We start from the raw sequence: 24,539 nt of genomic DNA, 5'->3' as shown, positions 1-24,539 counted from the left end.
TTTTTGTTTCTTTGTTTGTTTGTTTGTTCTTAACACTTTTTCGAGCATTATACAGTCTGACCTCGGGGTGAATTTGCTGTGACATCCACTCCTGAGAAGACACCTGAATGCTGCTGAATCCAAACTGCCAAAACCTCTGCATTAACTGGTGACCAGTTAATCAAGTGCATTAGATTAGCAGCACCTGGATTCTACTCAGCCTCTTAATTTCTCTGAAAGCAGCAAAGCTTAGTGGAAAAAGTCCTGTGAAAACTTTCTGTTTGACATAACTGTAAGATTAACAGTTTAGAAAAGGAAAACTAAACATTTACAAAGAGAAATAAAAGAATGTGTGAGCTACATGTTTGAGAATATAAATTCATGTCACAAAATACTCAAATTCCGGTTGTAGTGAGTCACAATCGCTGCGTTGCAATTGATTTGCACAAATTTTTAATGCAACAAAAGATAAAGATAAGTATAATAAAGTCTTAGCGTGTTGTTAACACAAGCCTACTTGTCTGTTAAAGTTCTTCAGTTCATGTTTCACCCAGCAAGGTGGCTGAACTGAAAAAAGTCATATTTTCTGAGCGTTATCACCAAAGTCCCCGGCAGCTATTAATAAAAATCCAGCAATATGTAGTAATAAGATGCCGGGATAAAAAATGGTCAGTTTCCATCAGACATATAGAGCAGTATGTTTCATAGAATAACAAAGGAAGTAGCAGGATCTAAGATTTAGATTACAATCAAACACCATGAAGGAATACCTTCTCACTCTATAAATTCTGTTGTTCCTTATATAAAGTGCTAAATCACCGAGAATAGTTTCTGAGCTTCCATTCATAAATTGGATTATTTCTGTATTTGTCTAGAATCTGGTGTGAAACACAGTTTAAGGTTTTTCACTGACTCTGAATTACACCTTTAATATTAAGCAAGTTCAATCCCCCAGTCTTTGTAATAAATGTAAGTCACTGTCTGATGTCTGATGTGTGTGTGTATGTTCGTGTGTTTTAATCACATTTCCCAAGACACCATCAATCTGCCTTTCCCCCACATTATTTATAAAGAAGGCAGACCTAAATAAATCTGAACACAAACTTTTGAGGAAACTCGTGTTGCTTGCCAGCACGAAACAGTGCAGGAAAGCCGAAAAACAAAACAAAACAAAATGGAGAAACAAGATACGCTGAGCAAAAAACACAGAAAGGTAATTCGTAACGCTCTTGACAGCCTTTCCATTTCCATGCTGTGTAATGTAAGCAGACTTGACGGCTGTACCAACAAGCAGCACTCTGCAGAAATCCTCTTCCACTTTATTGACTCATCTCATATTCTCTAACCACTACACTCTTCTGCCAAGGTCTCCTGTAACGCACACTGATTTCTATTACTGTGAGCGAGTCTTTGTGCTTTGTAATCAAACAGATGGAGATCTGTGAGCTGCAGATGTCTGAGCAAAGATTAGTGCACGCTTCATCAATGCATTTTTCTCATCATGATGGATGATGTTCTTGCTTTTTGATCTGTAGAATGGGATCATTAATTAAAAGCAAGTCGTCGTCACTGAGATGATGTTTTTGTGGTAAATTCTTCTTTCATTATGTAAGTGACAAATTTTTCTGGCTGTTAAATGCCCCACTTTGTGCTGCCTCTCAGTGTCTGCATCATCTTCAACCCCTGCTAACCTCTCTCTTTCATTTCTCCCTTTGGGGTCAAATGGTCAGAGATGTGCACTCACAGCTCTGCTCGGGGTCAGCTACCACCTTTCAGATCCTGCAGAGGCCCCGTGGTTTCACCAGACCCCCACTCAGCGCCACCAACCCGGCAGACCGCACGCCTATCAAAGGGTTCTTTCACGCCCCTCAGCACAGTTTCGGGACTCAGGGATGAAAATGGAGATTTACTGGCCCTGGATGCCATGCTAAGATTGTACAGCTGTAGACTCATGGCTCTGAAAAAGGAGCTTGAGCCTCCACCTTCAGTCAGACCACAGCGTAAAGGACTGCTACACACCCAGGTCTGTGTTCCTGAGTATTAAAAATAACACCAAATTGAGTGTTGGCAGTGCCCTCTGTACCAAACATGTCACGCTTAAATGACCAGCCAGTGTAACTGCCTTTACACACCAGTGTTTTCACTGTGCCTACAAATCCCTGAACATGATATACGTGGAAGGCAAAGCAAGCGTTTTATGAATAATACTCCTGTGTGCAGCTGTCATGGTGCTCAGGCACTTTCATGGATTTTATGTTATTTCTTTAAGAAAATGAAAATGAAAAAAGTAGCCCTGTCAGACAAACATCTTGCAAGGAAATTTTCCAGTGAAGAGCAGGATCTTTACACGGCATGGATATTCTGACCAAGTGCTCCTCACATGGAGTAAAGGCAAAAACCTCAGCTGTTAAAAAGAAGGTCAAGCTCCATCTTGATTGAAAATATGTTGCAGCTGCAGAGCAACGTGTCATTTTCTGTTTTTTGCTTCTGAAACATGTTGTTAGTACAAAATCATAGAATAGAATAGAATAGAATAGAATAGAATAGAATAGAATAGAATAGGCAAAAGTCAACAAAGTCCTACATGGTAGAGGTTTCAGAATGGATGTGCATGAGTCTGTGGACAAAAACAGGCACTATCTCAATAATAGCTAAAGTCAACACCTTTATAATGAGTATCCTAGGACTGATTTTTGAGTGATCGTGGCAGGATACAAAGTTAACAGCTTTGTGCAATTGTCTTGAGGCACCCCTATTTTTTCTCTCTCCAAGCATCCAGGCTCTTTGTAATGTTTTAAAGTGACCTTGAGCAGCAGTTTGTTGGGGTTTCTGAAAGTCTTTTTTTGTTACTCATTTTTCAGTCCAGTCCTTGTACCTGATCATTTTCAGAGGAAAGCTTTTTCTTCACTTTAGAGCTAACCTCTGAATCATTCAAGCATAAAAAGGCACCTAACTCAAGGGATAAACCAGTGTTGTGTCTACACATAGGACACAACTTAGCAAAGAACCTATTTTAAATGACATCATTCGGCACTCTGTTACCAGCAGCCTGTCTCCAAAAACACATAATTTGTTCCCATTTTTTAGTTGAATCACTGAGAAGTTTAACACAGTTTGACAGACATAAAATACTATTTATATGCCAACAAGGTGACTCTCAAAGCGCTATTAGCTTAAAAAATCAGCATATCCCAGCATGGTGTGCAGTGTCTCCTTAAAAATTTGAGGAAACTGGACAAAAGAAAAATTGGCAGAACTAAAATCCATCTATTCACGGTGGCTCAAGACGTCTGCACAGTAATGTATATATTGATGTTATTATATAAATTTAGGCACAACAAGGAGCCTTTAAAACAGTAATTATCAACCTAGAGTTTGTACCAAGCCAAATCTGAGCTCTTGACTCCTGAAAATACCTTTATCTGAACGGTACAACTAAAACGATCCCATTTTAAGGTCTTAGTTTTCATGTTATTCATTTATATCTTCACTGCCTAAAGTGAGTGCGCACTTTATTCCTCTCTCTGTGTGTGTGTGTGTGTGTGTGTGTGTGTGTGTGTGTGTGTGTGTGTGTGTGTGTGTGTGTGTCGGGGGGGGGGGGGGGGAGAAGGGTGTGTTATGGAGACTGTTGTAGAGTAATTGGTGTAGAACAGGTGGCGCGCTGTTGACACTGGAAAAAAAGTATGTGAAAAATGTGCTGCTGCCATGCAATCACAAAAGGAAAAGGCTGGTTGACTTAGACATTTAATCACCGTGCTGGGTGATAGGTAGTGGATCAAAGGGAGGCACGAAAAAAGCCTAGAACAAGGAGAGTCATCAGAGGAATTCCTCCATGGTGGAGTCAGGCCAAGGCACTGACAGAAATGCTAGCTGGTTATTATGACACTGGCCTCAGAGTACAGAGATGTAAGTAAACAGGAAAGCAGAAGGTTTAGGATCTCAGAAGGTTCCTCGGGTCTGAATGAGAGTCCTCTCATGTTGTTTTCCGGATTCAGCATTTTCTTGTTCTTCTCCTGGCTCAGACTCCTCTTTTTCATACCAAGCTCCACCTAAAGGTGCACACTGTGGTACTGTAACAGGATTCTCACTACAGGGGATACAATTAATAGTATAAAAAAGATCAGAGCGCTGATGAAAATTACTTGTGAGAAGAGCATGTGTATTGTTTGTATGCGGATGTAGGATGTTTAATCGGCACCAAAAAAGCACCTGAGCTGAACACACTGGAAGAAAATTTCTCTTAAAGTTTAGAGGTGAATTCAATCAGAACTTTATGCATCACTTAAAAATTAAAACATATATAAATCTCCTTAAAAAAATAACCTGAGGCGGACGCGGGTTAACGGCTGGCATTAAAGCTCATTATCCTCTCAGAGCACATTACGCACCGGAGAGGGATCCAGTTACCGGCTTCGCCCACACCGGAGCCACGCGATTCAGGTCCTCCTCATTTTAAAAAGAGCTGCTACCCTGCAATTCCCTCCAGAGCTTCAAAGAGTTGATAAAGTGTCTCTCGTGTCAGTGGACTGACTTTTTGCACCTTTTTCGTCAGTGGAAGAACTGAACGAGAGTGCACGCCAATACGCGACTTTGCCAAACTGCTGCTGCTGTTGCTGATGGTGGTGGGCTGAACCGAGAATCATCAAGTTTCCATTTTTGTTTTAGTTTATTTGCATCCTTCAGAGTGTCTCCGTCTTTGATCAGAAATGTCACCGGACCACATGGGAGCATTTCGCGCATCGGTTTTACTGACTTGGGTGATAATCTGCAATAACGTGCTGTGTCCCGTCCTCGGCTATCTCTACAACAACCGCTACGCAGGGTGAGTGAAATGCCCCCCCCCCCCCCCCCCCCCCCATTCATTTCTGAGGCTACTGGGATTCCCATTCACGTAAACACTGAGAGGGAGACAGAAGTGTTTAGAGTGAAGGAAAGGCGCACTTTGACAAGTCGTCTGCAGACACTACCATTTATCTTATGAGAGACTGAACAAAGACAGCCTTTGTGCTCGCCATCTCCACAATCCATGTTTCCCGTTTGAGACATAATACCATGTTTAAGTTTGCTCTAAATTTTTCCCAGAGTGTTCTTGTTGACTGATGGCATTTGTATAAGACCGTGTCTGTTGTGTCCAGATTACTCAAAATACAGCACAGATGACAGTGGGGATTCTTGAAGCTGCACTGGCTTCCAGCGCAATGTTTTTCTAGTACTAATGCTATGAGGTGTTTTTGTTTTTTTTAATCAAAGGTCTTGGTTTATCAGTCTGTCTGCAGGTTCATGTGACTGAATGCAGGCAAAGCACCCCATCGCCTAAATTACTAATATCACTGTTTGACCCCAGATTAAAAATTTGGGGGGCACTTGGACAACGAGATATTTCCTCTAGGGTTTATGTTTTGGTATTATATAGAAAAGGGAGGTTATCACAACTGGAAGCCTCCTCTTCCAAACTTTTCATTTAATATCATGTAATTCATCAACAGAGCATTATCAGACACTGAAATTTGGATTCTCCAAATGGAGGAAGGCTCAGAGTAGTTTGTTTAAATATAAAATACTACTGAGAGCTTTTCGGTTTAAGGGCCTGAGCGTCTTAAAAACAAATTGCTTCCATCCCAGAAAGGGTTCTGCTGTGAGAATCAACAGACTGACAACTTAAGGACAGCTTTAGCCCCGTAGCTGGTAGAAACAAAGCAAAATGTCTTTGCCAGTCCAGCTTTGTAACAAAAACAGGCTGTCAGCTTTGAGAATCATTAAAACATGAAGGAATGATTTGGCCTAAAAAGCATTGGGATGCTAAAGGCTGTCTTTGTTTACGCCATGCTTATATTACTGTACCAAAGTCCTGTGAACCTTCTTCTAAACGCATGTTACTCTGATGTTTCAGGAACTGTGTTTCAGTATGTCTTCTGTCATTGCTCTTTTCGTGGAAACAGGCTGGGTTTCTTTTTTTTTTTTAGCAGCGTGAAATGGGGCAGTCACTCATGTGGGACACCCAGACGCCTTTGTTGCTCAGACCTTTAGAATGGCCTACTGCCACCTTTGTTTAGGGGGGGGGCCCAACTTCCTGTGTGACAAACCATTAAAAGACTTTTGAAAGAAGTGAAAGACGAAGATGCTCAAAGAGAAGGTGGAAAAGTGTGAAAACCAGGCAAACAGACAGGTTTCTCTGCAGATAAAATAAAGCCTATCGTAAAGAGAATGTAATGAAAATACTGCCGGCATGTTAACTGTAAGGTAAAGTGAAGACGCTGAGATCTGCAGATTTAATAGCAACATGATGTAAGATTCACAGTGAGGAAAAAGAGAGCCTTTGTTTTGCTGCCAGGCATAAAAACGTGGTTTGCAGACTGGATTAGGAGCACTCACAGGGTTCGCGGGGTTACAGTTTTTTATTCCATTATCTGTGAACATGTCAAGAATTGTATGGGGGTGTAATGATTGCTGTCTCGGTGGTGTAATTTTTAACTTTTTTGCAGTCAAATGTATTCTTGTTTCTTAAGTTCACTCGGGTTTTGTTTTAAATCTCATTGAGTCCATTAATTCTAGTAAGATAAATCTCATTGTTAAATATCTATCTGTAGTTTTATCTGTGTGGATTTATCTAAAATTACACAACTGGAAAAAGGGTTTAACTATATTTTTAAAAGTAGGCAAATGCATTAAACTAATTGCTACTTCTAATTTAGAAACAAAAGATCATTATACTATGCTTAAATGGTAAATACATGACATCAGTCCATATTTACAAGATGTACTGATTTGCAGTATGAAAATGTGAAGCAGCTGCCGCTGCTACTGTATGAGGGTGCAACCTGCAGAGCTGGAAACGATGAAATATAATCCTTTAATGACACCTCAGACAGATTGTTTGGCTGGGGTCTGATCCTTGTCATCTATACTGAAAAAGGACCCACCCATTTCCCCCCATCTACAATCTATGCTGCTTTAAGAAGTGTCCTCTTCTATTGGCACAAAAGCCAGTTTCATTACCTGACACAATGGCCCAGATGTTTTTTAAATGATGTGTTTTTTCCAAAACAAAAAAAATGGATCAAAGACCTGTTACAGAGCCATAAAAAAAACTTTAGGATACTTAAAAAAAGTGCTTACAAAAGCTTTTCTCTTCACAGTGATCAGGTCTTCAAGATCACGCCAAGTAATGATGAGGAGGTCCGGACCCTAAGAGAAATTCTCGGACACATGAAGGTTGGCACTTTATTTTGTTTCATGTACACCTTTTATATCCATTCCTAGGTGCTATATATTTATGTGATGTGATACTTTTAGCATGTTAAAAGTTTAATATCTGTTATTATTCAGCCCACATGAATGTCTGACAGCTGAACATCGGCCACGGACAAGCAGTTAGCCCCGATGCCGGTGGGATGGTGGGCCGACAAGGCGATGTGACAGTTTCAATGAGGCAGAAAGCAATCAAGTGTGTTCATCTGTCACAGTCAGGACACATTTGCAATCTGAGAGACTGAGATACTGTCAGCGAGACACTCGGCAATCATTTTTAATATGAAACACCAAAAGAAAATGGGATGAAATACAAAGGAGTTTGTCATATTGGGTCAAACGCCTGGATGTCTCACAGCTTAAGAACTAAATGAACATGTGTTTCAAAGATACTGAAATTACAGGGGGGAACCCCTGCAGGACACAACAGCCCTTGCTTCTTTTCCCATATTCATTTGGAAGTAATTACCCCAGCCAACAGCATGGCCTTCATTATACATTGCTTTAGTTTGCTAATGCAAAGCTAAATTGTTTGCAAATTCATAATTCATATCAGGACTCTCTATTTTGTAAGATTAAGACTTACAAAGAGAAATCCAGTGATCCAGTCATCCTCTGTGAGCAGGAACACAAAGCGGATCTATTATCCTTTTCCTTATTTTCTGGAATATATGGCATATGGCTTGTTAGAATGGTGGAGCTTCATATTAAATATGGTTTCAAATAATGAGGTCAAAGTATTTGTAAGTAATATGTGAGCCAAATGTTCAGTTTAACCAGTTTTCTCTTCTGTCTCTCGCTGATGTCAGTGAGAGTGGGTGTCGTTAATACGGCCATCCTCGGGCACAGTTGGTGAGAGATTAGAAGAAAGTTCGTTTACAGCGAGAAGGCAGGGAGCTTGTTTCAGACAGTGGATCAACTGCATCAAGGTCCAGGATCTCTAACAGAGTCAAAGGTGGCAAATGTGGAGTTGGGAAGGAATAATAACACTTTGTCCCTTCTAACAGCTCTCAAAAGATCAAAAATACACTTAAATTTAAGGCTAAAAACGGGAGACTGGGTGCACCTTTTTCCCATGGCTAATTATGTTCATATATTCACAGATGTACAATCTGAGGGTTATTTTGTTTGACAGGTTTGCTATTACAGAATAATTACCTTGAAAGTCTGCTTGTAGAAATAATAACTGTAGAGTTCATTTAAAAAATTGAGCCTTGGTGGTTCTAAAATCCTGGTTTTCAGACAGTGTGGTCAGTTTTAGCTTTCTTTGGTATACCATTTACCGCAAGTGGTCCAGGAACGCCAGGCCAGTACGGCCCAAAACAGAAAAAGGATTGAAGAGAGACAAAAAAAACCAGAGAAGTACTTAGTAAATGCTTTTTGATTTGTAGGGAGCGACACTAAGAGAGAGCCAGGTTCCTGGTCGGGCCTCAGTTTTCTGTATGAATGGGCAGTGGACAGGGTGCTTCAAGGCCACCCAACCAAAGCAGCAGCAGCCACTGTTTGGACAGCTGTGGACATGTGTTTTCAGTAGCTTGTTCACACTGCCATGCCTCCAGTGTCAAGTCAAACTTTTCATTTTCAGGGTAGGCATGAGGTCGAATACACTTCAGGGTGCAGGTGAGTCAAAAATCGGACGCATCACAGACAAAATAGCATCATTTTTTAGAGATCTCCTTTTACCTGGGCTCCTCATTTTGGAAAAAGCTCGGCAGTGTCTTCAACTAAGGATTTCTTTCCTCCCTAAAATGTTAAAAAAACAACAACAAAATATATAGAAAAAAAAGTCAAGAACAAGCTCTTAAAGTTAAATACTCTCATATTGCTTTTTTCCTCTGACCAACTATTTAAAGCTCGAGAACATTTAGTTTATTTGTACATAAGAAAAAGCTGGAAACCCTTTAGAGCTGAGGAGATGGAAATGGGTATTACACTTAATATTAGCTTTGCATGAAAACACGGGCTTTACGTGGTTACTGATAGTTTTCCTTTCAAACAACGGATAGAGTAAACCGCTAACAGTTCCAGCTGTAACAGCCGAGACGAAACTGAGATAAACAGAAACATTCAGGGCCTTGATGGGAGCTACAAAAAAGAATTAGCTTCGGTTTCTTTTGGGGCTCATGTTAGATTTGTTTGAGACATCCACAGGCTAATATGAAACTGATATTCCTGTCATATTGAAATCATTTTATATGTTTGTAGAGAACTTTCAGCGTTTTCCTATAGATGACATCATCATAAGTGGAAAATCTCTTTTCCACAGCAGGAGAGACAGTCTTTGTTAACAGGCTGTTGCTGAATTTGAGGATAAAACTGTCACAATCCATGTGGGCCTTACAGGTTTTCAGAATAAATATTGATTGCTCCAGGTATGACTGACCTCCAAACAGATTTAATGCATTTAAGATGCTATAGCTTGTCTAATTCAGCTTAGACAGCCCCGTTAGCATTGTTGGCATTCTTATATTAAATCTACCTTGACCAACTTGATTTCATTTACTTGATTTCACCTCATCTGGCCTAAGGGGAGCCAGCTCCATTTTTATTGAACCGTAACTTTTTCTTTCTTGTTCTGCCCGTGTCTGTGCTACATCAACCAAAACAAAACAAATCCAATTTATGGCTACGCTGCAAATAAACAATCAAGAGATAAAAGATTTATAAGGCAGATGAAGAATGCCTCTTTGAGGCACATAAATACAGCTATAAAATGTTAACTTAAGGAATTGTATTATCTGATCAGGGACATTTGAGTGCCTTCTGGCATATGTGTTTTGGATTTGTTTTGCTAAAAGACGAGCAGTGCTGAAACATTTGGGGTGCTTAACCATTTGGAAACACCATAAAAGTGCAGGAATAGAGAGGGGTTCGCACTCAAGGGCACCATGCATTCCAGCTGAGGGTATTTGACCCTTCTGGCTCTAAACGTAGTTAAATTATTCTGGTATGCATTCTGTAAAGCATTAAACCAATTGACACATTAACAAGCATGTGCATGTTTTGCCCCCATGCAGAAAATGAAAGCCAGCTGAGGGCGTACACATCTGCAAACATAGAAACAGCAATCTCTTTACAGTGACTACAGTGCTTTTACTGGTAGATCAGTTGCTTCCTGTTTGTTTTAAATCCTTTTAAATTCTCGTCTTCTCCGCTTTTTTCCACAGTTTTACTGCTATAGTTACTATGTGGTTTATTATTTGTTTATTTGGTTGGCAAGGATATCTGGCTGTTAGGACTCTGGCTATCACATCGTGATAAGTACTGAAAGACCTTGTTATCAAAGATATTTGAGGTCATATAGTAGAGGAGAAAGCCAAGTGAGGTTTATTTACTCTGGATTGCTCCATTGAATCATTCCCCAAATTTGCTTGAACACGGAAGTAGGAATGGTTCCCTGTTTGGGTCTTAATAAAACTGTGTGCGTGTGCGTGCTTGCATTTGATAGAAAGTGTTTAAAGGTGTAGAATAAAGTATGAATGAGTGAATATGGTTTGTAGTAAAGTGCTTTGAATGATTAGTTAGGTTAGAAGAGCACAATATTATGAAGCCTGAATGCAGTCCAATATATTGATTGATTAGTTTGTCCAGCACGTGTTTGGAACACCACAAACACAACAACTAGCTGATCGTCCTGAGCATAAATGAGTAATCCACGAGTAGTTGGGAAAATAGAACAAGATTATTTTAAAACTGCATTGTCATAGTATCTCAGTAAGGACTCATAAATATTTACACACAACAAATGTCAGGAAAATCTGTTTATGTTATGAGTATAACCCTGACATATCCAACCTTTTAATCACCAAATATCAGCACTGGTATCGGTCTTAAAAATCCTAAAGCTCTGCTGTGTAAGTGCAAGTCCAGTTTCTAGTGAGTTTCTTTGGGTAGACGGCATAACACACACACAAACTAAAAAATATTTGTTTTTATCAAAGAAATTAAATTAATCCCATTAAAGTTGGGTGATAATAACCGTGATAGCTGGCATACAGTACGCTCAACTATAGCGACCGGTCAGCTAACAGTTCACTCTTTAGCACTCCTGGCACCTTTCATGGGAAAGTTTCTATCGATAAGCAGGAAAATTTCATGAATTAAATTTGATACTTTTTAAGATAAAACTGCCGTTTCAGTGAGGCTGCTTTTGCCCAAGAACACTTTCACAGTGTAAGAACTTTTACATTACTGCTGGGTGTTTCTGTCACTGTAACCCTAATATGTTCACTGTGTTCCATTAGGTGGATTTCTGGCAGCCCAACAGTGCTTCTCTAATCTGTCACAATGCCACAGTGGATGTCCACGTGAAACGTAACGACACGCAAGGTTTACACGCACGCTTAAAGTGGGAAAATATTGATTATCAGTAAGTATAAAAGCATGGACACTCATATTTACTCTCATGCATGCACCCTTTGACACATCTGTTATCCAAAGGTTGTTTACTCAGCTTTCTCATAACAGTATATGTGATTTGCACATGCAGAATAGGCCATATTTTGCACGCAAAGGCCCTCATATTTCCACAAAGCTGGGACACACACACACACGTACATCAGAGACACTCTATCAATCTGCTCCAAAAAGCAACGCTTTCATCTCTCGACACCATCCCTCATCAAAATTAGCGCTGAAATGATGGAGTTTTATCAAAGCAGCCACAGCTAGAAAAAATTCCATTGTCATCTCAGTCCTTGGGGAGGAATTGAAGCGCAGAGGAGGATTTTTTTTTTTTTCCACTGTCTGTTGACTGATTGAGGATTTTTCACAAAATGGTTTACGCGGCGGGGGGGACAGGCTTTGGTGGGTGGTTAGGGGTTTCATTTTGTTCATCTCAGTATATTCACAGGATAATGACCCAATTTTTAGCATCATTAAAGGAGTTGTGGATAGAAACTGTTATAGAAGGACGTTATGAGGAAATGTATTTTAGTACGTACCTGCTATAAAAAATGCTTTGAAAAAGATCACATGATATGCTTTAGACTCAGGTGGGAGGTGAAGAAGGATCGTATGTGTACAGGTAATGATGCTTATAACTGTGGTTTAACCTCAATTACACCATATTTCGTAATTCATAAAGAGTAGTAGCATAACTGCTATGATTCTTCCTACCAGCAGGGAGATTGATGAGGTGGAAAACTGGTTTAGATGTTGCAAGCGATGAGAGAGGGTGACCTTAGTTACATGGTCTCATCAATGAGTCAACAATAAAACCAGGAGTCCTGATTTACTGCCTCATCCCAGCACCCCCAAATACCTGTGTGCTTCATTCACAGCGGTAGTGCAGTCAATAGGGACACAATTTATCAGGTATTTGTATATACAAAGATATCATCTCTACAGGCAACAACACATGAGAGAAGCAAAATTAAAAGACAAACTCATACAGACCTGCTTATCATTAGTTTGCATTATTTCCAAATGTGTTTTCCTGCATCCTGGTAATTTGATCAAAAATTACTTTTGTCACTAATCACCTGTGTTATTTGTTCCATGTACAGTCCAAGCCCCTGACAAGCCAACAACAGACATGGTGCAAGATTTATACAGATTTAGTCCCTTCAGAAGCTTACGTATCCACAACCATGTCGGTTGTGGTAATGTAAGGTTAGTCTAGAAGAAATAACTGAAATTATACAATGCATTTCAAAATGTACAACCCCAATTTAAAAAAAAACATGTAGACATGTAAAATGTAAATAAAAACTGAATGTAATTTACAAATCTGGTAAACATATTTTATTCACAATAAAAACAGAAAAGATGTCAAATATTTAAACTCAAATGCACTATTTTAAGAAACAGTAAGGTCATTTTGAGTTTGATGACAGCAACACATTTCAAAAAGTTGGGACAGGGCCATGTTTGCCACTTTGAAGCATCCCCTTTTCTTTTAATAGCAGTCTGTAAATGTGGGGGACTGTGGGAACTGATGAGACCAGCTGCTGGACTTTGGGGAGACGAATGTTGTCCCATTGCTGTCTCATATGAGATCCTTGGATTCTAGCTGCTCAACAGTCTTCTGTCTTCTTTGTTGTATTTTTCATTTCATGACGTGTCAGATGTTTTCAGTAAATCGTCTGGACTGTAGGAAAGATGCAGTGTGCAATTTAGCATTGTAGATCTATCATCACTATTAGATAAGATTAGACTTTATTGATCCCTCGACGGGGAAATTTTTTGCCTTACCTCAGCTCAGGTACAGATATCAGACGGAAAAATATCAGAAGAAAAAATACAAATAAAGTACAAATAAAAAAATAAGTAAGATAATACACTATATACAACGGTAGCATGCACAGTATATGATTATGGATATCTATCTATCTATCTATCTATCTATCTATCTATCTATCTATCCATCCATCCATCCATCCATCCATCCATCCATCCATCCATCCATCCATCCATCCATCCATCCATCCATCTATCTATCTATCTATCTATCTATCTATCTATCTATCTATCTATCTATCTATCTATCTATCTATCTATCTATCTATCTATCTATCTATCTATCTATCCATCCATCCATCCATCCATCCATCCATCCATCCATCCATCCATCCATCCATCCATCCATCCATCCATCCATCCATCCATCCATCCATCCATCCATCCATCCATCCATCTATCTATCTATCTATCTATCTATCTATCTATCTATCTATCTATCTATCTATCTATCTATCTATCTATCTATCTATCTATCTATCTATCTATCTATCTATCTATCTATCTATCTATCTATCTATCTATCTATCTATCTATAATGAGCCCAGAGTAGATGGCAGTGTTTCTGGATCATGTTTACATGTGGCTTGTGTGAAAGCGCTTTAACCCCCATTTGTGGATGTCACAGAAAACCGTGTGTACAGTGATATCTGGAAGTGTTCCTGATCTCATGCAGTGATTTCCATGACATATTACAGTTTTTCTCAGTCGCTTTGGTGCGTTTCTCAGAACACCATTAACATTTGCACAGCAGTTAGTGCATTTCCCAAAACAATTAGTGCAAACTGCAAAACCTAGTGGATAGCCTGCAAAAGCACGTCACATGCACAGAATTGATTATCCATACCTCAAAAGCAAGTATCCATGTCAATGAAACTGTCAGTGCCATCAAAATGAAAAGTCTTGACACCATCTTTATGAACAAGATAGTCAAATGGCATTGTCATGTTTCCACTATGACAGTTTATAATTTCAGTGTTTCCCATTGCAAAAACAATTGGTGACACCTGAAAATGCTGATGACAGCACTATGGCCTACCTGTACAGCCATCTGAAATGTGCAGTAAAGTCACTGTAGATGTTATGGGAGTCTTGGGAGTAACTGAGACACTGAATACGTACGTTTCACATTTCCATTGTGTAGAAGTGTTTGTAATCCTACAGAATTGTGCAAAAGAAAAATATGCTACAGTCACTTGTGCACTGTAGAATACATGTAAACATAAAATCACCCATTTGGTAGAGCTGTGCACTAATGTGAACAATAAACAGCACATGTAACAGTACAGTAAATCATTCTGGCACATCCAGACGTTCCTGTCTGTCTGGCCACATATTTTCATCTACATCACAACAGATGTTATCCCTCGCAATGCAGCGAGGAAAGTATCTCCTGGAGTGGCGAATCCATCCTCTGCAGGACCCTGCTGTGATGTCGTCACATGCTGCATCCATGGCTGCTAGCAGGGCCATTTGCTCATGTGGATTTCATTTTTCTTGAGTACTCTGTCAATTGTTGAAATTGGAACAGATTCAATATTGCCAAATACCGTGTAATTCTCTATGACAGCGCTTTGTATATCTCTCAGCTTTATTGCATTGTTTGCAATGACCATTGCACAAATGGCTTCTTCTTGCTGTGGGGTAAAAAGGGGCCCTCTTCCGCCTCCGCGAGGTTGTCTTACAATCCTATGTGGTGCAGAGTGAACTTTTTGTGAAATTGCAAATACAGTACAGTAACATGTGATGTGTCTGAGATGGCACAGTACAGTACAGTGTATTACTGTTTGCATACCTGTTTTCCCTACGGAATGTTTGAATGATTGAACTGACAGTAGTTCTTCCAATATTGGGTTGCACCCTTCGACCAGCCTCCTCCATGGTGAGGCCGTGATTGACAACATGGTCCACAATTGTAGCCCTTATTTCATTAGGAATCCGCCTATATCTGCCTCTTCTCCCTCTTCCCCTTCCTCCCCGCATCCTCACCCCTCTTCCACGGTGCTGACCTTCCATTTTGTGTCACAGAAGTGTAGAAATGGTACACACTAGCTCCTGCGCAGTTTATATATGCTTGCCAATTGGGGATTCACAGGATTCATCCATAATTGACAGTGAACAAGTTGTTTGTCATTGGTTACAACTAAACTTTCACACGCCTCCTCATGAGTGACAGCTGTAATTCACCCGAGATCAATTGTTCAATTTCGGAGACATTTCCAGGAACAATGATACAGAAAGGTATAGGATTTGCTTGACAGATGGCCAATATTTGGCATGTGATAACTAGTTCAACAATTTTGTGTGTGATGACTCAAGCAATGGATGTATGACTATTAGTTTTATTGGGAACGACTATTCAGCATCCATAGGTATGATTACTTTTGACTGACATGACATAAGCAAATGGAAATGTCAGAAAGCAGCAGGGAAATGTATGGAAGCAACTGATTCATGTCCAAAATCATTTGCAGTTTGTTCAGAGAGAGGAGAAATTGCTACTATGATGTGCACAAATGACTGAGTGTTGTGGAGGTTGAACTAATAGTTATGAGAATTTCAATTCTGATCTGAGAAACGCACCAAAGCGACTGAGAAAAACTGTAAGCATACCTGTTTTTAATGCAGTGCTGCCTGCGAACCTGATGAGAGCGGAGTTAGCTCGGGCTTAGCGGGGAATTAGCTCAAATGGTAGAGCGCTCGCTTAGCATGCGAGAGGTAGCGGGATCGATGCCCGCATTCTCCAGTATCATTTTGGGGTGGCTGTAGCTCAGGAGGTCGAGCAGGTCATCTATTGATCGGACCCCAAATATTCTTGGGCAAGATATTTAACCAGAGTTTCTCTCCAATTCAGCCATCGCAGAGTGAATGGTAGTTAGTAAGCACCTAAAAGCAGAGAGGACCGTGCTTGGGTGAATGTGGCATGTTGTATAGAGCGCTTTGAGTACTCCAGGAGAATAAAAATGCGCTATATAACTATCAGTCCATTTACCATGTCATTTTTGGCTTTGTCCTTTACGCACAGATTTCTCCAAAATATATGATAATAATTTATCATCAACTGTAGATGATGAGATATTCACAGAGATATTCACTTGTGAGAAACTGCCTCTCTAAGATGGTCTTTTTTGACCCGGTCATATTAACGATGCATTGATAATTAATAGTTTCAAAATGTCCCTTCACTTGTTTCTTTTTAGCACCGCTGGTTTTGACTGCCTTTTGTTTCCCCCACCAGTCCAACTGTTTTGAGACCTGTTGCTGCCATCAAATTAAAATTATCTTATTTTTTTTTTTATTAAAATTGCATTTTATCAATAGAATATTTTGTATTTTTTCTGTGTTCTATTGTGAATAAATGTTGGTTTATAAGATTTACAAAGCATTCTGTTTACATGGCATTCCAACATTTTTGGAATTGGGGCTTCTAAACTTTTGAGCTGAGCTCACGAGTTCTTTCCTGAACTTCTGCCATTTTACAGAATTGCAATCTCTAAATCCCAGCCTCCTATTTGGACTGAATTTGGATGGAAATTTAAAGTGTAGTGACTCATCACTTACAGAAAAATGCTCCCCAGTGCTTCCTGATATGAATCTCCACACATTAGCTGCACAATGAGACATAGGGCAGCTCTGTTTCTGTATTCTTTAGATTACATTACTTATGTTTCCCTTTGGCTAGTTCACACCCTCCTCTATCTTTGTATTAACTGTCTAATAAACCATACACCATACAGTCAGAGTACCAAATGTGCCGATGGGAAACATGCTACAGTGGTTATAATGTGTACCATGTTTGTCTGCTTCACTCTCTTTCATTCACGCAGGGTATTTATCTCCAATCTACAGAAGGAAATTGAAAAGCAGACGGGATATCGCTCCTCTCGCAAGCGGAGGTCAGAGGCTCAGTATGACTACGAGGTTTACCACTCTCTGGAAGAGGTAGACATGAAGCCCAACATCTACCTACCTATCTCTCATTCCCCTCTGCTCTCTAATCTATTGCACCCACAAGGTAAACAGAAAACCTCTCTAAGGGTGCTTTCTCTCAATTACACAGTTCCACATGTGTCTTTCCCACGGCCTCGCGCTTTCACACACCGAGACGTGCGCTCCACTTCAGACACTTCACAGCTTTAGAGTGTTTATTTTCCCAGGTTGATCAGGCTCCTGGTTTGCAAATCTTTCAAGCCCTATGAAACAGCATAGCTCAGAGGACAAATCTTTTGTCCTTTGAGCTTTCATCCTCTCCCTCAATGTACAACACACGTTTACAAAGCACACAGATGTGCAATAATGCATAGTAATTACTTCTGAAAATTATGTAAACAAGTCTTTTAAGATCCACTTCCCTGCATCATTTCCTGTCCCTCAGATCCAGAGCTGGATGTTTATGATGAACACAACCCACCCCAATCTGGTTGACGTGTTCTCTGTTGGGAAGTCATATGAAGGAAGACCGCTTTATGTGCTTCAGGTAGGAGAGGAGGCACATTAAAACTAACAAACACACTGTCTTGTCCTAATCTAAAGCTAAAAATGCTCGTGTCCTGTCAGCTAGGAAAGAAACGTCGTCTCCAGAAGAAAGCTGTGTGGATCGACTGTGGTGTTCACGCCAGAGAGTGGATAGGACCTGCCTTCTGCCAGTGGTTTGTTAAAGAGGTGCTTATAATGTCTGCAGATTGCTTTTAATTTTTACAATTTTCTTTCTTTGATGTATGCGCGAAAAATGCCTCGACAGGAACACAATGTATATCCCGCTGATTGCCTGCTGTAGATCATCATTCAGGCTATCTGTGACATATGGTCTGTTCATCAAAGTGCCAACATCTGTTCACTTGTCATTTACAGCTATCCAAATACTTAAGAAAATACTTTACAGCTAAAATGCTGGAAATAACACAGGCATTTACGCAAGTTCCTTTGCACCCTTAAAGTCTCCGTGCTCTCTGAAGTGAGGACGGTACCAGACCAGAGCCAGACATTAACTGCAAGAACATTTAATGGCTCATTTTATAATGCTTAAATGCCAGATGAGTGGGATTTTCAACACAGTCCAGCACAATAAGTGCCAGAAAGTAAAGAAAATTAAAGGAAAATCTGTTATCTGTAAAGCTAGAGCGCTGACTTCAAGTGAATTCCAAAGGATTGTTTTGGGTGTTTTTTTGAGTGTTTTTTGAATGTTACCTGTGAGGTGCATTAAAACCAGCTGTTTTAAAATCCTCTTATTTTGAGGTGTAAATAACTGCTTAAACATCAGCTAGTAAAAAGTGTATTACACTGAACCTTACCGTTCACAGAACAATGATTTGTTGCACTGACATTCTCCGGTATGATGGTTCAGTTCAAATTTCTAGAAAGGCAAAAGTCAAATACATGACTGTTTCACCTTAAATGGACTCATGATGAACGGAAATACAAATGTGCTGTGGTGTAGTGACAGAGGGAGGCCACTGGAGGTCAGGGTGCCATCTTTGTTCAAGCCTTAAGCACATTAACCTTGGCCTCAGTCTGGTTAAAAGGCAGGTATAAGCAGCATTAGCCCAGTGCCCAGGTCTCATAGCTCCAATCCTCTTATGCTGTCAGACTCAGTTGTTTGAATGCACAATAGATAATGAGCCTGAATACAATATAAAAAGGATACACTGCTCAGAAATAATTAAAGGAACACTTGATCATCACAGTGTAACATAAAGTCATTTAAATTTCAGGGATATCAATCTATGCAGAAACCTTTGTGAATCAATTTCAGTTGCTTTCATGCAAATGAAAGTGACAACGAGTGCACCGGAGAGGCAAAAACAAAGACCACCCCCCAAAAAAGAACGAGTTTGCAGGTGGTAGTCACAGACATTTGCTCTCTCCTTATCCCTAATGACTGATTTTTCTCCATTCTTGCTTTTTGCTCACGTCCCTGCCACTTATGGTAGCATGAGACAGTACCTGCAGCCCATTCTGCTTGCACAGGTAATCCAGCTCCTCCAGAATGGCGCATTCACAAAAGAGTATTAGGGTCACTGGGGGGAAAAAGTGTGGACATCTTTTTTTTTTCCAGAATTTTGGAAAAGAAAACACCCCAAAAAGAGAACAAGTTTGCAGGTGGTGGTCACAGACAGGCAAACACAGACAAATTGAGGCATCTCTAAGATGTGCTCACTGTGAGGCCGCTCTGGCAAATGCCAATCAAGCATCCTTATAAGTTTCATGGAGTTTGAATCTCAAAATTTGGTCAGATAAATGCACGTGGAAGTCATTTTGTGAGGCATTGGCAGTGCTCCTCTCGGCCCAAAGGAGCAGTTACTAATCCTGATGCCCTTCCACCGCCCTGTCCAGCTCTCCCGGTATCTTCTCCACATTGAGACTGTGCTGGGAGACACAGCAAATGCTCTTGTGATGGCACGTATGAACGTTTTGCCCTGAGAGAGCTGGGCTATCAGTGCAACCAGAAGGGGCTGCAAGTACATGCCTCTTCAGTTGAGCATGTTTTATAATTACACTGGACTTACATTATATTATTATTACAGGCTATCAACTCATACCAATATGACTCTGTGATGACAAGACTACTGAACCAGCTCAACTTCTACATCATGCCTGTCTTTAATGTGGATGGCTATCGTTTCAGCTGGATTACGGTACTGTAGGCTTTTCTGCTGGTCTTTCTATATGTACATTTTTGAGAGGAAGCTTTTCTTAGAGGGGAAGCACATTTTACATATACATTTTATTGCATTTTTTTTTGGATTGCTTGCTAAAAACAAGGCAAAGAAGGGAAGCTGGAAGCTTGTTTTTTTCCACCTACAGATTGTAGAATAATTTTAAAGAAAGAAAAAATGTCTACGTATAAACAGGAGAAATAATAATGCAATTTATGTTATTACATGATATTACATGTTATTATGCTGCTTAATTTATGTTTAATTGTCTATATTTTTTTGCTGCATGCAGGAAGAATGAACCTGTTGTTCAGATGTGTTTTACTGCCAGTGGACAAGAACGTGTTTTTTTTTTTTTTTTTTGCCTGCAGGATCGGTTCTGGAGAAAGACACGGTCCAAAAATCACAAGTTCCACTGCAGGGGAGTGGACGCTAACAGAAACTGGAAAGTAAAATGGTGTGGTAGGTAAAATAACACCTGACAAATCTGACTAAGAGTATATATGTGCCCCTATGTGCGTAGGAACAACTACATCCATTTGTTCTCATTTATTCTCTAGAGAGTGAGGACATAGGCTGAAAATAGAATAAAGTTTTTTTGTGATACATCTAGACACACAGGAGTGGAAGATTTCTTTATACCTCATGAAGAACATCTCTTCAAGGGAACGCTCGGTCATGAATTCACAGCATTTAGAGTTCTGGCATATGACAGTTTGAGAATATGTGCAAAATATATGATAAAAGTCTGGAAATGGTGTGAGAAATATACCATAATTAAATGAATTATAGTCTATTTGATTAGTCAGTAATGGACTGCTGTAAAAAGGCATGAAACAGGACAGAGTGAGCCCAAAGATAGCATTCAGTCTGACTGAAATTCATGGTTTTTCATTTGCCTCTGCTATTTATAGATATATTTAAGAAGGACTTTCAAGTGTAAATGTACTTCATGATAATTGAGCCTTAGAAAAAGTATCCCTGAAATAAACTTTGAAATATGTCTTTTTTTCTCCCATAATTTCTAAAGTAACAAACACATTTCAGACTAATACTAGTCACCTTAGAAGCCCTTTTTACTTCGTAGTTTTAAAAATACGGCTTTAATTAAAACCAGCATGTGTTCAGATGCTTTTCTCTTTACTTTTTTGGGTCAAGGTGAGTGAAATAAGGTTGTCTGCAAAGGATTATAATGTGATCATATTTCAGTCTGTGTCTTTATTAGTTCCCCTTCACGCTGGCATTTGGTTTTCTAGACTTTTCCAGTCTTACTGACCACTCAACGAGCTTTACACAACAAACCCCATTCATCCATTTACACACATTCACACAGCACTTTATTCTGTGCTCTTAATGCTCTCTAAAGCTCTTTTTCCCCCCTCTCACATGGCCACACGTGTGGCCGATTTAGAATCACCTATCCACCAAACACACTTATCTTTGAACTGTGGGAGGAACGCACACATGCTCCACGCAGAAACGCCGCAGGAAAGTTTGTGCCAACAATGCGAACTACTGCTCTACTTCCATTTCTTTACACTTACTGCTTGGTCACTGTTTCTGGATTAAGGATGCCACTTAAAGCATCCTGGTATGGTTAGAAGATATGATGACGTGGTTTCATCCTTTCTCCCTTTGCTTCCCCAGATGAAGGTGCCTCTTCTCATCCGTGCGATGACACGTATTGCGGTCCCTTCCCCGAATCTGAACCTGAAGTCAAAGCTGTCGCTAAGTTCCTGCGCAAGCACAAGAAACGCGTGGAAGCATACATATCCATTCATGCCTATGCACAAATGCTGCTTTACCCATATTCCTACAAGTATGCCACAATCCCCAACTTCAACTGTGTGGTAAGATATCTATTGCTTAACACTCACTGAGTTTTATTTTTTTAATTAATCTGAGAGAGCTGCTTAGTACAGATCCTTTGATAGTGTTAAAGAAATGCAGTATGTGAGATGAGCTAGCCTTCTGCTTTCATGCATCCAGGAGTCAGCAGCTCACAATGCAGTGACAGCATTGTACTCTGCCTATGGCGTGAAGTACAGATACGGACCTGCCTCCACAACTCTGTGTGAGTTCCTCGAATCCTTCTAATATTGCGCTCTGGCAATGGAAATGAGCTGTTATTCATTTTAAACTTAGGAGAAAAATGCCAGTTTTCTAATATACAAGATCAATTCAGAGTTGCCTTGAATGTTGCTCTAGAGAGGAGCGATATCTAAACGCTCACCTGCAGCAACAGAAATGGAACGCTTTAAAATCAAAGCTACTTAACTTAAGGTATTCCTGTTTTAAGCTTTCCTTACCCTTGTCTATTTTGCACTTCCTTGCAGACGTCAGCTCAGGAAGCTCTATCGACTGGGCATACAGGAACGGGATCCCCTACGCATTTGCATTTGAGTTGAGGGATACGGGATATTTTGGTTTCCTTCTACCTGAATCCCTAATAAAGCCAACCTGCACTGAGACTATGAGAGCCGTGAAAGCCATCGCATCAGGAGTGCTGAAGAAGTGCAAGACAGATAGGGAGAAATTTCCATATATATGACCACACCCTCCGACTTACCTATCTTAGCACCTAATATTTTCCTGAGATTTCATATTCCGCTCAGATGTTATCAAGCGAAGAACCGACAAAGATCCTCAGAGCGTGAATTTGAATTTGTCGTTCATCTTATTCTCCTTTTTCTGATAACAGCTGATGGTGATGTATTTTTGTGTGCAAACAAACCAAACACTAAAAAAACACTTGAACCCTACAGGATCTTTTAAGTAATGCATCTTTTAAAAAAAAGTTTATTTTTTACAGTGAATAGTGGTCATGCGATCACTCATTATGCTACAGCAGCACTTTTATGGTAAAGATAAAGCTAATATTTTTTATGTCTTCTAAAATGTGCTTTATTAAATACAAGTTTAAAAAGAACAACATCTTTAAGCCTGTTTCTATTCTGGTTGGTTTTTTTTTTATTCTAGGAAATATTCTTACCAAGTGCCACTCTAGATTTTCATAAAATGCGTAAAAACCTTTATTACTAATAATAAATATGCTCAGAGTGGTAAATTTCAGTGTAGATCTTTTTTCTCTCTTTCATTTGGTCCAGACTAACATTTAGAAAGAATGACCTGCGACCTCAGCAGCTTACTGTGTCATTACTCAGGCATGGAAAAAGACAGTGTCTGAAATGTTTACTTGTGCTTGGCTATGTTCTTATCATGAGATCTTTTTAAGTGTCTGACCTGAATAAACGTTGTTTTATAAAACAAAATATATTTTTTGTAATTGAATTTCTGTCTTCTTTGCCTTTCTGCTTGTCCGCTTTTACAGGTGTACATTTTGTTTTGGCCTATTTTCATTTAGTTTGGCCTCTGGCTGCAACTGACATCATTAGAAATAATTCATTCCTAATAGCTTTCATGCAAACATCTACAAGAAGGTTAAAGGTCACGCTTTCAGCCCTCATTTATGTTCTGTCAGTGTTTTGCACACATACTCGTCGCCATGTTTGATGATAAACATCATTGTAGTCAGCAGATGTTTATAATGAATAACGTTCTGACCTTTTTTGATTTAACTAATAGCATTTAATGATCGATTCAAACATCTGCCTCTTATTTTAGTTTCTTCGTAGCCAGTCTGCAGATTCTGCAGCTCTGCTCTTATTTATGGATTCAGAAACGGTGGGACTGACACGCGGGACAGTCCGATCCGAGTGAAAGTGAACTATACCGCCCACAACTGCCAAATCTGTGTTGTCAAATTGCCAGATTTCCTGGATGTGTTGCACTCTGCTAAAGGCTGTAAAATGCAGTGTAGCACCATCTGAATGTGTGGATATGCACAGTTATGTATGAGGTAAGGCAATAAGCAAAATACCATAAAGATTAAATTGACTGGGAAATTATAACGGAAATTAACCACAGACAAATAAGTTGCCATGTGCAGGGATTTAAAATTGCTCTGCCACCAAAAATGAAGCCTGCGATCACTCCTGAACTGATTTGATACATGAGCAAAACAAAAAGCAGCAACTTGAAATTGTCTTTTTTTAAGGTTTTAAGTTCTGCTGAAATCTTTAAAGAAAACTACATTTGCATTCATTCACGAGTAAAGTGTGTTAACCCCCTCCTCCAAAAAATCTGTGGGTCCTTACAAGGATGACAATCAGATCTATTTACACTGTATTGTTTCTAAATGTAGAGTTAAGTGGGTCCGTTATGATTAACTGAGAATCCCAAAAGGATCGACTTCAGTTCTGTTTGAGTTAACTGTATCATGATCCCTTCACAGGCTACTACATATTTACTACAATGAAAATGTTTAACAAAATGCCCACAGGGATACCACACACAGGTTTGCTGTAGGTCATGTGCATGTCATGTCAGAGGAAAGTTATGTTTTATTCAACAAAA

At 39.7% G+C, this 24,539-nt stretch overlaps 1 protein-coding gene across 2 annotated transcripts; it reads left to right on the top strand.

Moving 5' to 3' along the window:
- Positions 1-3,723: 3,723 nt before the first annotated feature.
- On the top strand, positions 3,724-23,395 carry cpa6 (carboxypeptidase A6). 2 transcript variants are annotated; one of them, XM_080864488.1, is made up of 11 exons: positions 3,724-3,885; positions 7,116-7,191; positions 11,472-11,596; positions 17,295-17,409; positions 17,843-17,944; positions 18,025-18,129; positions 19,992-20,102; positions 20,495-20,585; positions 21,771-21,973; positions 22,113-22,197; positions 22,460-23,395. In XM_080864488.1, the coding sequence occupies exons 2-11, from the start codon at positions 7,186-7,188 to the stop codon at positions 22,672-22,674; spliced, it is 1,158 nt and encodes a 385-aa protein (XP_080720614.1). In that variant the 5' UTR covers positions 3,724-3,885; positions 7,116-7,185; the 3' UTR covers positions 22,675-23,395. The 2 variants fall into 2 exon arrangements, with proteins under 2 accessions (XP_080720614.1, XP_080720613.1); XM_080864487.1 differs by lacking the exon at positions 3,724-3,885 and adding an exon at positions 4,391-4,801.
- The last annotated feature ends 1,144 nt before the right edge of the window (positions 23,396-24,539 follow it).

The sequence above is a fragment of the Rhamphochromis sp. 'chilingali' genome, assembly GCF_963969265.1.
Source record: "Rhamphochromis sp. 'chilingali' genome assembly, chromosome: 18".
NCBI lineage: Eukaryota > Metazoa > Chordata > Actinopteri > Cichliformes > Cichlidae > Rhamphochromis > Rhamphochromis sp. 'chilingali'.
This window is presented reverse-complemented; position numbering and strand designations above follow the sequence as displayed.